Genomic DNA, 15,560 nt, shown 5'->3' with positions numbered 1-15,560 from the left:
TTCTCACCATCTTGGAGACACAGTTTCCTCATCTTAACAAAGGGCATTGTCCCCACTTCCTTACAGAGTTGTCCTCCTGAAGATGAAATGCCACCCTGTGTGTACTGAAAACAAAACCCACACAAATATAATACGTTTATGTTAATGAGGCACTGGGGTGATTGGAAAATGGAGGGATCAGCCAGCGGCAGTGGTACAGTTTGCTTAGAGAAATGTGCTTGGCACACAGGGCTAGAAATGTAGGCCAGGGCCTTGGGGAAGGGAGGCCTTGGCAGGGAAAGGAAGTGGGCTGCTTTTGAGGGAATTTTGGAGGTATGGTTTTTATCCAGTTTATTACCTGGACCACTCTTCCTTCCAGGAGCTATATTTGGCTCTGAGTCTCTGTTAACTATGCAACAGCCTGCCTCTGAACTCAGAGCATGATTCAGGGAAACTGGCCTGGGCAGCTGTGTCCATAACGTCATGGAGAGGGAATGACAGAGAGGGGGTGGAGAGAAAGTCTTGGGAAGACTTACAGGGGTGGGGTCTTGGAGTCTTAAATGGTCTGGTCTCTGGGAGGAGCTGTGTCTGCACTGTGGACACATCAGCCAAGACTGATGAGGGAAGAGAGCGAGGAGAGGAGACGGTCAGTGAACAAAATATAGATATGGAGTGAACATCAAATGAAGCTTATGTTTAGTCTTTTAAGGTAAATAGGAATTTTCCAAACAGAACTGGCTGTATTCTCTCCGAACCATTTCATGAAATTCTCTAAAGAATAGCACCTGTTTTTGTTATAAAAAAATTGTAACTCTAACCTATATAGCCTTAGCCTGTTATGAAATTGTAACAGAAAAGTAACAGAGAAATATGACTTTAGCTTAACTTGCACAAATTATTCCTGTAAGCACTTACTAAAAACGGGGAAAGCATATCTAAAGGTATTTTAAGTGAAGCAGCTTTAAAGAGGTCAGGCAGAAGTCAAGGCAGAACCAGGCACACATTCCAGGAGACAGCCGGTCCCAAGGACTGAACTAGCCCCCCCTTATCCTCTGAACACCTGGCTGGACCAGGGAAGATAAACATGTAACATCTTTTATCGGGGTGCTAGCAGTGCGGGCCTGTTGAGCCTAACCATAAATCTTAAGGCGCCACGGCTAATTAACAACTCAGCCTGTTATGAAAATCTGTCAAAAATAAACTGTATAAAAAGCCTTGGTATTGTAAGTTCAGGGCCGCTTATGAAAAAGCGACCCAGCATGCTGAAATAAACACCTCTTGCTTGATTGCCGCGGACTCCTGTCTCGTGGTCTTTGTGAAGCGAGCTACTCCGGCGTGTGTGGGATTTGTGCCTAGTGCACGGGTCTTACATTTTCTCATTTCAAAAATTAGGGGCTTTAATTTTCAAGAAAGAAAACCAAAAGCAAAATGGGCACAGTTACCTCTTTGCTGGTCACATCCAGACTTGCAGCTCTAGAAGTCTCAGATGAGGACTCAGCAAGAGTGGTGGAAGAAGATAGGGACATCGCTTGATGGCATCAGCCAGAACTTCTAGCATTTTTCACACATTGTCAGCAATCCCTCTGGATCCATCACTTTTGGGGATCTCTCAGCCCCAAGACAGGAAGCCCAGCCCCTCTCTGAGATGGAGAGAAAGCTGCACCTGTGAGTGTGTGTACGGGCTGACAGAGTTTGAGACCTAAAAACAGACTCACACAGTCACAGATGCATACACACAAGTACACACACACACATCTACTACATAAATATTTTAACCTGCATTTATTTTAACCTGCTTTTTCCCCTCCAAACTATATATTTTATACATATTTCAAAGACAGTAAGTGTATGTGTATGACAAAGATGCTCTCCTTGACCAAACTTTAGACATGTTCTTCTGAACCCGCTTTTCAAACAGGTCTCATCTTTGGGCTATATCCTTGGCCTGCTGAAGCCAGTCTTAGCACAGAACCTTGCTAAGTCAATTTCCCCCCTTGATATGCAATCATTCGTGATATCTGACCTGATTCCTCAGCCCCCACCCTTGATATCTGATCACCTTGGCCTGCTTTTAGCAACAATTCTGTTGTCAGTTTAGCAAGAATCCCTCTAACCTTGATATCTGCTCTTAGTAATTTTCTATCTACTGACTCCTTCACTCCGCTTTTTGGCTAGGAATCCACACTTGTCTTTGCTGAATTTAGAATTGAGCTTAGTTTTATACTAAAGTCTCTTTTCCCTATCGCAATAGTACTCAATAAAATCTGTCTTTGCCACCTTTAACTAGTGTCTGACTCTGTTTCTCTTTGACATGCATACCCCTTTTTGTCAATCAATTTACAAACGTGATCTCTTCAAATTATTATCTTGGTAATTTTCCTGATTTATAACATTTCAAATAATAAGAAAATGTTTATTTTAAAGTAAAATTAGGGCTGGCCTGTGGCTCGCTCGGGAGAGTGTGGTACTGATAACACCAAGGCCCCGGGTTCGGATCCCATATAGGGATGGCCGGTTAGCTCACTTGGGAGAGCGTGGTGCTGACAACACCAAGTCAAGGGTTAAGATCCCCTTAACGGTCATCTTTAAAAAAAAAAAAAAAAAAAAAAAAAAGGTAAAATTATCTTGTATCTCCTGATACTCATCCCCTGAACCAAAGGGAACCCCTCTCAGTAGATTGGTACATATTCTCCAGATGCGTTTGTCTGTTGGTGGAGAATTAACTTATGTTTACATATACACAAATATATATTCACGTTCACGTATTCAAAATTATAATCACACCTGCGTACTTTATCTTTAGCTTGCTTTCTGGTTTAATATTATTCATCTTAATTATTATCTACATTCCATTAGTTCTTGTGAGTTTGGTATTTTAAAAATGCTTTTTGTGCATTTATATTTTTAAGTGAATCCTCTTTTTCTGTTATTTGTCCATCGCTTTGTTGGTTAATAAATATGCTTCATATTTCAAGCATGAAATATAATTTGCAAATAATTTAGCCCAGATTTTCATACAACTTTTACCTTTTTTGACAGTTAGAAAATATTTTTAAATTCCACTAATATTTTAACTTAAAAAGTACAGTTCATTGTAATAGAAATTGAGCAATATCCTTCAGAGCATCAAGTGCCAGGACCCAGGAGGTTAGAGTAGTTAGAGACCTGGAGGCTTGAGGACGCAATGGGAAAACTATAGAGTAATTCCAAGTTTAATTACTCAGAGTTTACATGGCTGTTTGCTCCATTTATTCCTGCTTCCTAATCTAAGTACTGCAGAAAACAACATGTAACTGATGTATCTGCTTGGCTGGAGGAGATAAAATGTAATGTAGGTCTTATATACATTAATTCTGTAATGTTACTATTTTACCAAAGGTCATCATTAAGATGGTAACAAACATACTTCTCTCTGAGCCCTGCTCACCTACTCAGAGACCAGCCTATCCATGTAATTCCTACACCCTGGCCTCTCCTCCCGAGGGATGGGATTCTATCTTGGTGCATGGTGAAATTCTGATTATGTTTTCATCCATCTCTCACATGTGTAAATTTTCCAATGTTTCTAAAATTAGTATAGATTACTTTTAAAATAATAAGGATCACATGTGCTGATTGTTAATTTTGAAGATTGCAGACGTTCAAAGACTAGTAAATAATATAATTGCCAGTTGTGAACACAGGTTAAAATATAAAATGCTGCAATTATAGTGGAATCCCCTGTCTATCCTTCTCTGATTGCATTTTCCCTTTTCCCAGAGGTAACCACTGTGTTGAAATTCGTTTTTATAATTTATATTTTCAGTATCAATGACTACATCCTTAATCAGAATGAAGTACTCTTTTGCATGGGCTTAATTCTATGTATGTGTTACAATTCATAATATAAGAGCCCTTGTCTCCCTTGTTATTGTCACTCCACTTTATGTTTTTCAGATGCTGATTACTGTAGATTTACTCCACCCATTCTTCACCACTTTGTGTAATTTCATTGTATAAATATACCGCAATGTAATTTTACAATGTCCTATTGATGGAAATTTTCCCCCTACAGATTTGTTATCACAAACTATGTGGCAGTGAATATTTTTTTTACTTGTGCTATTATGGCAGATATTTTCCAGGTTGTCTACCAAGAGTGTAATGCTATATCATAATGTAGGATCACTTTTGGCCTAACTAGATATTTACTAGATTGTTGCCATATTGCTCTCTAGAGCAACAGTGCACTCACCAGTGGCACATGTCAGTTCTCCTTGCCCAAATCATGCGTCTAAAGGTGAGGTTGTTTCTTCTTCCAAACGTGGGCCCTGGAATCAGGCAAACTGTAAGAACAGTCCTGGCCCTGTCTCTTAGCAGCTGTGTGAAACTGAAAAAATCTGTTTAACCTTCCTGAGCCTCACTTTCCTTCCGTGTAAAAGGAAATCCTGACCTGTACTTCAAGGGATCTTTCTGAGAAGTTCATGTGAAAACCTTTGTAAAAATCACAACATTGGGCTGGCTGGTTAGCTCAGTTGGTTAGGGTGTGGTGTTCTAACACCAAGGTCGAGGGTTTGGATTCGTTTACTGGCCAGCCACCAAAAAAAAAAAAAGAAAGAAAGAGATAAACCACCACATGGTATTCGGTGCATCATTCACAACACCACCAGTGCTTGCTTCCTTCTCATCCCAACTGCTCCTGTCTTTTACAGGGATGCTGTTTCTTAACCTCAATAGCATTATTATAGTTTAGTGAGTATTTGAGAATATAAGAAGTCGGAATCACACACACTCATCTATATTATGTAGGAAATTGAGTGCCATCTCTATACTGTGCACTATAATGGAGTTTGGGTAGAAAAAAGTCCTCCTTCCTTTCCAGTGAGTAATTGTGCTTTTCCTGTCCTGTTGGGGCCCTCTATGTTCACATCAGTCATACACATAACCTGGGGATCTGGACCTTCCTGGAGCTCCAGGAAGAGGTGACTGTGGGTCTGCAGGGAGAGACACTGGAGGGAGAGTTAGAAGCTATTCCTGAACCCCAGTGCCTGAGCCATCCAGGGTGAATTCCTTCTGCCTTGACCTGCAGTAACACACAGGTGTTCACTGAATATCCATCACTCTTCAACCTCCAGTGACCCAGGGGAGGAAGGGGTCACAGTAATCATTGCACAAGGTCCAGGACCTTGTGAAATTTATGGCGACATCTGTAGAACCACCTTAATATATAAAAAGAGGAGGGAGGCCTCAAGGAGTCATCAGAGACTCCTGTAAGAGGAGCTGGACCTGGCATCATGGGCAGGAATTATGGGTGCTGTGTAGGGGGAGGAGACAGGGAGTCCAGCCTGACTGGAATGAAGAGGGTGCCTCCCAGTGAGCAGATAGGGCTCTGAGATAACTTACTGCACACTCCAGGGTCTGAGGCCATCCAGATCAAGAACTGATTGTAGAATTATTATTTATTTGCTACTTTGTGATATTACAGGAGCTTCCAGTAAGTGGAACCATTATATCACCACGTTTCTTAGATGCAGGTTAGGACGCTAAGAACAGCCAGCTGCCACTTCCCACCACTTTAATTCTAATGGGAGTGGGGGACAGTCTCTAACATTACCTGCTCTAGGTTTGAGGTTTCTGCCCTTGGATATGGCCACTGAGGTGGTGGAGAGTTCACATCTGTATTAGTCTGTTTCTGTTGTTTATAACAAAATACTTGGAACTGGGTGATTTGCAAGAAAGGGAAATTTATTGCTTACAGTTTCAGAGTCTGGGAAGTCCAAAGTCAGAACATATCTGGTGAGGGTCTTCTTGGTGGTGGCATTACAGCAATGTAGGGGTCTCACATGGCAGAAAATGGCAGGGGGGGAGAGAGAAAGAGAGAGAGAGAGAGAGAGAGAGAGAGAGAGAGACATGTGGTCTCCTTTTAAAGCCCTCAGAACCACGACTGTGACCACCATTAGCAATCCATTCACTATGGCATGGTTCTGAGAATCTAGTCACCTCTTCGAGGCTCCACCTTTCAATTACCATAATAGGATTTCCCACCCTCCAGTGGATCCCAAGTTACAGTGGGGGTCAAGTTCCCAATACTTGGAACTTTGGGGGACACAATTTAAGCTTCCATGAGTTTGGGGGGTACATTCAATCCACAACAACATCCAACCACTGGCTTTCTCTAGCCTAAAGGGTGGGATCACAAGGGGCAGTACACAGAGGGCAATTCTATGGTGTATTAGTCCGTTTTTGTTGCTTATAACAAAGTACACTGAACTGGGTGATTTATAAAGAAAATGAAATTTATTGCTTACAGTTTCTGAGTCTGGGAAGTCCAAAGTCCATCTGGTGGTGTCAATAGTGACCCAGGGGTCTCTCATTGCAAGATGGTGGAAGCAGAGAGAGCAAAAGGCAGACTCTCCTCTTCTTTTAACACCCTCAGAACCACACCCCTGACCACCATTGTTAATCCATTCACTACTGCATGGTCCTACAATCCACTCACCTCTTCAAGGCTCTACCTTTCAATTACCATAATAGGATTTCCTACCTTCTTAACAATTACAGTGGGGGCCAAGTTTCTAATACATAAAACTTGAGGGACAAAATTCAAGCTTCAGGGAGTTCTGGAGGGACATAATTCAATCCACTACATATGGTTATTAAGGTAATGATGCTATTTAAGCCTTATGAGCAGTAAAATAGGATGAATGGAATCCTTATTTACAAAAAGAAACAGCAGTTATGTGCTAGGGCTGGGGGTGGGAGCTACAGGCAGGGATCCTAGGGGTTAAGGTACCAGTTCAGAAACAAATTCTCGGACTAAGTGTTGGGAGTAAGCATTAATACACAGGAGCCAGCAGTATATTTTTAAAATTATTTTTAATTCAATTTTTAAAATTTTATCATTATACAATGTAACCATTTTTTTGTGGCCCTTTACTAGCTTTTCCCTAACCACCCCAAGAGCCAGAGGTATTCTGAAGGAAGGCACACAAGTCACTTGGAGATGAGGTGAGGGGTGGAAAATGGCATCATCAAGGTCACTCCCCCCATAGGTCCTGTCGCTGTTTCTGGGGTTCCTTTCCCACAGAGGTTCCTGGGCTGTGATGGGGCATGGTGTGGGTTCCACCACCCACCCCCACCAGCAACCTGTAAGATGGGCACCTCATTAGAGGTGTCTGTGAACTTGATGCTTTCCTAGATGATGGGCAGGATGGGAAGTGGCAGACTGGCAATAGTGCCTTTTCTCAGAGCTAAGCCCATGTGAATTCCACAGTCCCAGCCTCCCTTCCACACTGTTCCTAAGCAGAGTGTGCCAGGGCTCCGGAAAATGAAGAGAGCAGCTGAGGCTGGATCTTCCTGGCCGTGGCTGCCATTTGTTTTCTTCCTTCCAAATCAGCTCTTCCACTCCACGCTCCATACCTTACCACAGTTAGTATACGCACATCTGTTACGGACATCTGCCGTGAACTCTGTTCTTCACAGATCAGCATGGAATGCAGATGTTGTGGAGACAAGGAGTGACAGGGCTTAGGAACCCTGCATTGTTACCCTGTTGTGGCCAACCAATTCAGGACCCTCGTGTAGCCAAAGTTGGGCTTTTATTCATTGCAGTGAGGAAGAATGCACATCATGGAGAACAATGGGGTGTCTCAAAAAGAGTATCAGGGATGACTTACAGGATTTAAACTTGTGTCAGGTGATTTTAGAAAGAATTCAAGGAAGTGGGGCATTGCTCCAGATTGGGTGCTGTCATGAAGTGAGAGCAATTCTATAATTGGGTGTCTTAATGGACTTTATCTGGAAGAAGAGAATGCAGTAAGGTTAAAACTGTACTTGCTAACGAAGCAGCAGTCACTCATATAAGCCAGGAGAAGGGGATGTTTGGTCATTTTTGTGGTTTGCGTGGTCGTCTTGCTTTTTGTCACACTTCATCATACTCACAGAATGACTTTGTCTGATGTCAATATTCTGTGAGATGGTCTGTGTTCCACAGCAGAACAACTCAACCCAGCTGTCAGTGCCAGGCCACTTCATGATGGAGAATGGTTGGGTGCTGGGGAAGGCAAACTTGAGCGCTCATGAGTATTCTCAACAGGACAGACAGAGAGTGCTGGACTAGACAAAGCCAGGTGTAGATGGAGACAACGAGGAGGACCAGACCAGTTGTACAGACTAAAAAGCCCTACATATTGTTGCTTATCTGCATGCATGGTGAGAAAACATGGCAACCACTGGGCTTGAAAGTAATGAAACCAGGACTCAGACCCAGCTCTGCCTCACCCCCCTGTGCACTTTCCTGAACAGTGAGATTTGGAGCTATCCTCCTTTACAGATGGGGCCAGCACAGGGGGAGGGATTCAACTCACCCATGGAGACAGTTTTTATGAAAGGAAGTGGGCCAACAGGCAGATTGTAGACTGTGACAGGCACTTAAGGATGAGGATATGTAAAGCCAGGTATTACTTACTTGGGTGAGTAAGGTATGGCTGTTTATGCTCATACAGTGCACTATCAGACACACCTGGGATTTCTACAGGAGAAAACTTGCCATGAATGAAATTTGCAACCCTTTTCTTCTCATGCTTAGCTTAGTGCTCAATATTCTAAAGTATGAGTACAGCATACTTTCACCAGTAGGAAGTCAGTTTTCCTAAACAAATAAATAAAAAATGAAAGAAAGATACAGCAATCACAATAATTCTTTGAACTCTCAAAAGGAGAGAATGGAGCTGAGGCCACCAGAGGAGGGAAAGGGGAGAGGGCGTTAGCAAGAAATTGGTAAAGGGCCACACAAAATGAATATATTGTGTAATGTTAATATACTAATTATCCTGATTTGAGCATCACGTATTGCACACAGGTATTAATATTCAACACTGTACCCCACAGATATGTACAATCAATTATGTTTCAATAAAAAGACTTTTTTTTATAAAGAAAATGAAATTTATTGCTTACAGTTTCTGAGACTGGGAAGTCCAAAGTCCATCTGGTAGTGGTAACAGTGACCAAGGGGTGGAAGCAGAGAGAGCAAAAGGCAGACTCTCCTCTTCTTTTGAAGATGTTTTTTAATTAAAAGAAATAATAAAAAAGTCAGTTTCCCTTCCACTGTGGACATTCACCTCTGCATTTTAAAGTATTACCTTGTAGTCATGCCTTCTGCCAAAACCCTTATTTTCCTAACTCCTACATATGGATTGCCTCCATGGGAGGACAAGGATTGCTTTGCCCCTAGTGGTATTTGCTTTGAGAAAGTAATGGATGGTAGTTAAACTGGGTCTTGGTGCATCACCAAATTAGTGAGATTCAAGGATTTTTTTCAAAATTTCCACAAGCATGAATGAAGGCATCCTAATTTTGGCCTCAAATTTATAGTTTGCATTACTCATAAGCAATATATTGTTATGAAGTTTTCAAATGTAGTGCTTTAAAATGAAACTTTTTAATTTCATAAAAACAAATTATTTTCGAGAAACAAATATCTCTGCCAGATTTTGCCAATGACGTTTTTGAAATAGTCAATTCATTTTCAATGACAAATGATACATAGCTTTCCTTCTCTGTTAAAAGCAATATTCATGTAATATGATTGAAAACTATAGAAATGTAGATAAAGAGTTGCCTCAAAAGTTGAAACTAGTTTTAAAATAGTTTTCAGTGGTCAGAAAGGAAACTCAAAAAGTTAATTTGTGTTTGTCAATGGGTTGTGGGGTTGCCAGTAATTTGAATTTTCCCCTTCATCCCTGTATGTGTTTTCCATGCTGTCTAAAGTAAGTGGGAATTCTTATTATGGTCAGAAACAAAGCTCATAAAAGTATATCCAATAATTAAAGCAAGGCTTGGTGAAGCAGGAGGAAGAGTAAAGGCTTTGGTGTCAGAAAGACTCGAGCTCCAGTCTGGGCTCTGCAATGACTAGGAACATGATGTGTGGCAGGCAGTGTGAGACAGGTAAGCTCCCCAGATCCCCAGTTCTCCATATAGGGAGTGAGGATTCCCTCCCACATAAGGTCCTTGTCAGGATTTGTTGAAGTCAAAAGTCAGAAAAGGCCACACAGGAGCTCTGGCCTCAGTCATGACTGAAATGTGAGGCTCTGTTTCCTCTTCTGTAAAGAGGAAAATACCATGTTGTTTTTGCAGTTATGCCAAACAGATTATGTTATTATGTAGACTAAATGATAAGACTTTGTCATACTATGCACAGTTAATGAGAATGTAAATTATGATGATATCTAATTAGTGGTTGATGGAGATTTTTGCTCTCTTCTTTAACTTGTTCCTCTTTTAAAAATATATTTAAATGTTTTGGAAGTATAGTTAAAAGAGTATTCCATGAAGTATGTTGTTCAAAACTATCAAACCTGCAATTCTACCTGTAGATGATTCATATAGACTCTGTTGTGCCAAATTGTGTCAGCTAAAAAGAAGAGATTATCTTTTCAATACTCTCATGGAATCTTTTAGAGGCAGAGACATCAAGCTCAATCTTCTTCAGTCTTCTCTGAAGTGCATGCCCATTTGTTTTCTATGTAACAATTCTGTGATTCTATTGCTGATCAGAACTGTGTCCCAGGCATCCCTCCTTAAAAGTAGGTACTGGGGCAAATCATTAGATAAAATATTTGAAAGCTCTAGAGTCTTCAGTTATGTGTGAAGCCATGACCATGAGAAATTTTGAGATTACACTCATTGGACCCCTTTCAAATGAAAAAGTTTATCTGGAAGTGGTGAAGCTGATAGAGTTACTGGTTGGCTAATGATAATTAAAACATTAAGGTAAGGAGGCATTAGCCAGGGGAAGAGGAGAGTGGAGAGCTAATCCAAGATTCTAGCCAGATATAATAGGAAAGAAATATCTTATGCTCCAGTTCATCCCTTGGGAAATCCAGTGTGAAAATTCACTACCTTGCAGTTTTTCATGTTGGCAACACTGTGTGAAAAAGAATGTTAGGATATATATTATATACACATAAATACTTTAAGGTAGGCATACATATTACCTAAAAAGATACACATCTGGAAAATGTGTACCCACCTATTTACACTGAATATCTTGGATATTTGTGGGTCATGGTGACAGTGATACCGGAGTAGAGAATCTGGGGAGGCCCAATGGCTGACATCAACCCACCCCATCCTCTTACCAGATTCTCAACTCTGCCACAAGAAAGAAATCAAAAGCAGAGTTACAGTAGAAAGTGAGAACAGGTTTAATGTAAAGAATAAGAGATACAGATTTCGCAGAGAAAGTTCAGCCTACCTCCCAAGACTGAGCAGGGCCCACAGCAAGTTTAATACAAAAGTAAGAAATACACATTTACAGACAAAGGGCAGGCTGGCTCTAGAGTGAACTGGCCTCAGAGAGAGTGGGCAACAGCCCCACCATCGATTCGGATTTGACTTTATAGTTTTGCTATCTAATACATATTCATGCTATCTAATAAATATTCAACTAAGGGAGTGGTTTTCAGTTTTGTGACATAGTCTTGAACATGTTCAGTTGGTCTCTTTTTAGGGCATGTTTATTGGTCAAATCCTGTCACATGCGCCAGACATACTCAAGAATATTCTGTGCTCTTTAGCACTTCCAGTGGAAGGTCATTAAAACTGTCTTCCACCGAGCATGCTTGGTCACTGGGGTCATATAAGCCTGTATAAATTGTAGAGCATGCTCAGCAACTAGATTTGCATAAGTCTGCCCCTTGTGATCTCAATCTCCCCACGCTGGTACCAAAAATAGGTTCAACAAGCAACAGTAACTCTCTTCTAGAGGAGGACCTAGAAGAGGGGCTTAAGACCTTGGGGAGTGGCTTGAAACCCAGAGGTGTGTCCTGAAACCAATGCCCATGGAAACCAAATACCTCCTGTCTCAATAGGATCTTATAAATGGAAGATGTGTAATGATTTTATTTTCTACGTATATACATTTTTAGTGTTTAATATTTTATAATAAGACAAATTTGTTGAGAGAAATAATTAAAAGTATCTAATAACCAATTGACAAAAATGTTCACATACACTTACTGTCTTAGTTTGCTTGGGCCGCTATAACAAAATGCCTTAGAATGAGTAATTTACAAATAACAGAAATTTATTTTTCACCATCAGGAGGCTGGGAAGTACAAGATCAAAGTGCCAGCATATTGGCGTCTTATGGAGACTTGATCTCTGCTTCATAGATAGTGCTTCTTGCTGTGTTTTCACATCGTAGAAGGGGCAAAAAGAGATGAACTTGCTTTCTCAAGCCCTTTTATAAGGGTACCAATTCCATCCATGAGGGCAAAACCTTCATGGCCTAATCACCTCATAAAGGCCCCACTTCTTAATATTGCTGCATTGAGTTTAAGTTTCAGCATAAATTTTGGAGGGACACAAACATTCAAACCATATATCATTTACCATTTTATAAAAATGTTCATTTGATACAGTTTTATCAAAAACCAAAAATTTTAACTCCTGACTTGACAGTTTATCTGCATAGGTGTGTGCTTTTCTGCCTCACACTTCCTTCACCCCAAATATTCACATATTTTCATATGCAGATTTCTCTTCAGCTCACTTAGAAGCTGGACTTCTCCTTTCAGGGCATAGAGACCGAGGAAGGGACTGTGGACAAAAGGTGGACAATTCCATAAACTTCTGGCTGATGCACTGGAGCACAAATCTCTCCTTTCTTCCCTCCCTTTTGCAAAGCCCTCTGGCCTGACTTTCAGAGCTACATTTCTGGATTTAACCACTAACTGGAAACATCTATCTACATTGACTACTTCTTTTTTTTTTTTTTTTTTAAGAAAATGACTTGATTTTTTTTTTCTACTCTCATTGCAATGACCCACTAAACTTTGTTTGCTGTTTCCTTTATATCTTCCATGTCTATTTTTTTATATTAATTTTCTGGGATTGGCTAAAGTTAATTCTGGCCATGTGACTATTCGCAGAACATTCTGTTACTTTGCCCTAACTAATGAAAACCCCACTTTAACAAAGCTGCGCATGAAGGGGTCACTGCTCCCCCTATTCCATGGTTCTCAGTTCCACTCTCTGTTTTTTCAGGTAGCATCTGGATGACTCCAGACAATCTCCTGCACATCATGAAGCTTATACAACCTCAGAAAGTTGGTGATTCTGAGATAAGAGTCTTCTTGTGAGAACTACATTAAAAAAATACAGAGCAGAGCTTGGCCTACAGAACGCACTCAGAGTTCTCTGAGTTTGCAGAATGAAGGAACACAGTGTAATGTAGCTGACACAGAGGTTGGCTCACAGAGTTCCTTGTGTTTGTAGCAGCAAGTACGTAGATTCAAGGCCTCCTGATTGTAGCTAACCACCTCTGCAGGGGTGGCTCAGTTGGAAACAGCTTCCTGGGTGTTAGGCTGGTAGCAAACTTAGGGGGCAGTAAGAACAGGAAGTTGGTCTCCTCTGGCCCCCAGGGCTCTCTTCTCTTTGCCCTTGGGGATATAACTTCCTGTAAGGACTCCATCAAGTTTGTGTGGCCCTGACAAAGTGGTTAGGTGCCTGCTCTTGCCTTCCTCAGCAGCCTTCCTCAATATTTTCCGAACTTCCAACTCCAGAGCATACAGGTTCTTCTCACAAGGATCTTGTGAAGACACTGGTGATAGTCACTGCCTTCAGGACACACCATGGGTGAATTAGTAATTATGACACTGAGGTCTCAGGTCCTCATGGGGCAGAGGGGATTCTGGACCCCCTCTCCCACCCCAGTATAAACTATAGGACACCCAGCTGACTGCCCTTTAAATGGGGGGTAGTGAGAGCCCAGGCTGACTGTTTTCTACTCTCCAGAGGATGAGAGCCAGATGGGCCCTGAAATACCCAGCATGGTTCCAATGGAAAATGTCCCTTCCTGTGAGATGGCTGAGGTGATATTTTTCCCCTGATTAAAGGGAAAGACCTGTCTGAGTCATGTGGTCTTCTCAGGTCCAGGGTTTGAGGTACGGGAGAGTCAATTGAGGCAGGGGCTGGTTGAAATTAACATTCTTTGGATTCATACTAGTGGTGGGGGAAGGGTGGGGGAGGGGGTACTGAATGAATTCAGTACTCTTGAATTCATTCGGGGTAGATTAACCCCACTGAAGTTTCTCAAGGCTTGCTTTATGGCTCAGCATATGACCTATTCTGGAGTGTTCGATGTGCAATTTTTATGTGCAGTGTTATAGATCAATAAAGTAAATTTGTTACTCATGTTGTTTAAATCTTCCCTATGCAGCTGAGTGTTTGCCTGCTAGTTTTATCTGTTACTCAGGGAGGTGTGTTAAAATTTCCCACAGTGACTGCGGATTTGTCCATTTCTCCGTTTACTTAGGGCAATTTTTGTTTTATTCATTTTGGCTCTATGCTAAGACATGCATACAAATTTAGAATAATTTTCCTAATACCTCTTTGAATTGAAACTTATCATTATGAAATCTCCCTTTTTTATCTAATTTTTTCTTTAAGTTAGACATTTTCTCTCACTAATATGGTTATACAAGCTTTCAGTTGGTTAGTGTGTAAGTGGTATATATTTTGCCATTTTTTATTTTCAAATTTTTTATAACATTAAATTTTACATGCGTCTCTTTTAAGGAGAATGTGATGGAATCTTTTTTTTAACCTAGTCTGATACTATGTTCCTTTCAATTTGAAATATTTAGTCTGATTACTTTTAAGGAAAATATAGATATAATTTGGTCTAAATAGATCATATTACTGTATATTTATATATATTTTTGCCTGTTTTAAGTTTCTTTTTTCTCCTTTATCTTGAAATTTTTGCCTGATTTTACTTTGGCATTCTTATAGCATTAACCCTTAAGATTACAATGTGTCTCTTTGCCTTATCACATCCTAATGTAAATTAGCTCTTTTACAGCTCTTCAGACAATGCAGGGACCTTGGAACACTTTGACTCCATTTACTCCCTCCCAAATTATTGTCATGCATTTTAATTCTGTACACATTAAAACCCCCAGAAGAAATTATCATTGTGTTATTTAGTCAATACTCACTTAAATTTGCCTTTGTATTCACAAAGGTCATTTGTTTTACTTTCCTATATCTGGGATCACTTTTCTCTACCTGAGAAAGAAACTTTAAAATTTCCTTTGGTTTGGGCAGGCCCCGTGGCTCACTCAGGAGAGTGCGGTGCTGATAGTACCTAGGCCGTGGGTTCGGATCCCATATGGGGATGGCTGGTGCACTCACTGGCTGAGCGTGGTGCAGACAACACTGAGCCAGAGGTTATGATCCCCTTACCGGTTTAAAAAAAAAATTTCCTTTGGTTTGAGGTTTTGGATCACATTTTTGCCCAGTTTTTGTTACATTAACATCCTTATGAAATGTTTGTATTTTGTTTAGGAATATTGTTCCATAGAATGTACTTTTTCTCCCATTAATATTTTTATACTGACTTGATGTCTTGTTACTTTTGGAAACTTCTAAGCCAAGATCTCTTTAAATACTGCTTCTCCTATGTTCACTCTCCTTATTTCTGGGACTCAATTAAACATGTATTAGGTATGCTTAATACATTTTCTTTGATTCTCTCCACCTCTCTTTTGCTATTCTCCATAATTATGTATCTTCAAGATTCATTCCAGATATTT

At 40.6% G+C, this 15,560-nt stretch overlaps 1 protein-coding gene across 1 annotated transcript in view; it reads left to right on the top strand.

Moving 5' to 3' along the window:
* Positions 1–9,878: 9,878 nt before the first annotated feature.
* The window catches only part of NXF3 (nuclear RNA export factor 3), a 49,285-nt gene continuing 43,603 nt past the window's right edge, over positions 9,879–15,560 (top strand). The window contains 2 exon segments of the mRNA XM_063084747.1: positions 9,879–9,906; positions 13,009–13,074. Of these exon segments, the coding sequence (XP_062940817.1) occupies positions 9,879–9,906; positions 13,009–13,074 (94 nt within the window).

This window comes from Cynocephalus volans, chromosome X (genome assembly GCF_027409185.1).
Source record: "Cynocephalus volans isolate mCynVol1 chromosome X, mCynVol1.pri, whole genome shotgun sequence".
Classification (NCBI taxonomy): domain Eukaryota; kingdom Metazoa; phylum Chordata; class Mammalia; order Dermoptera; family Cynocephalidae; genus Cynocephalus; species Cynocephalus volans.
Note: the sequence above shows the minus strand (reverse complement) of the source record. Positions and strands in the feature narration are given on the sequence as shown.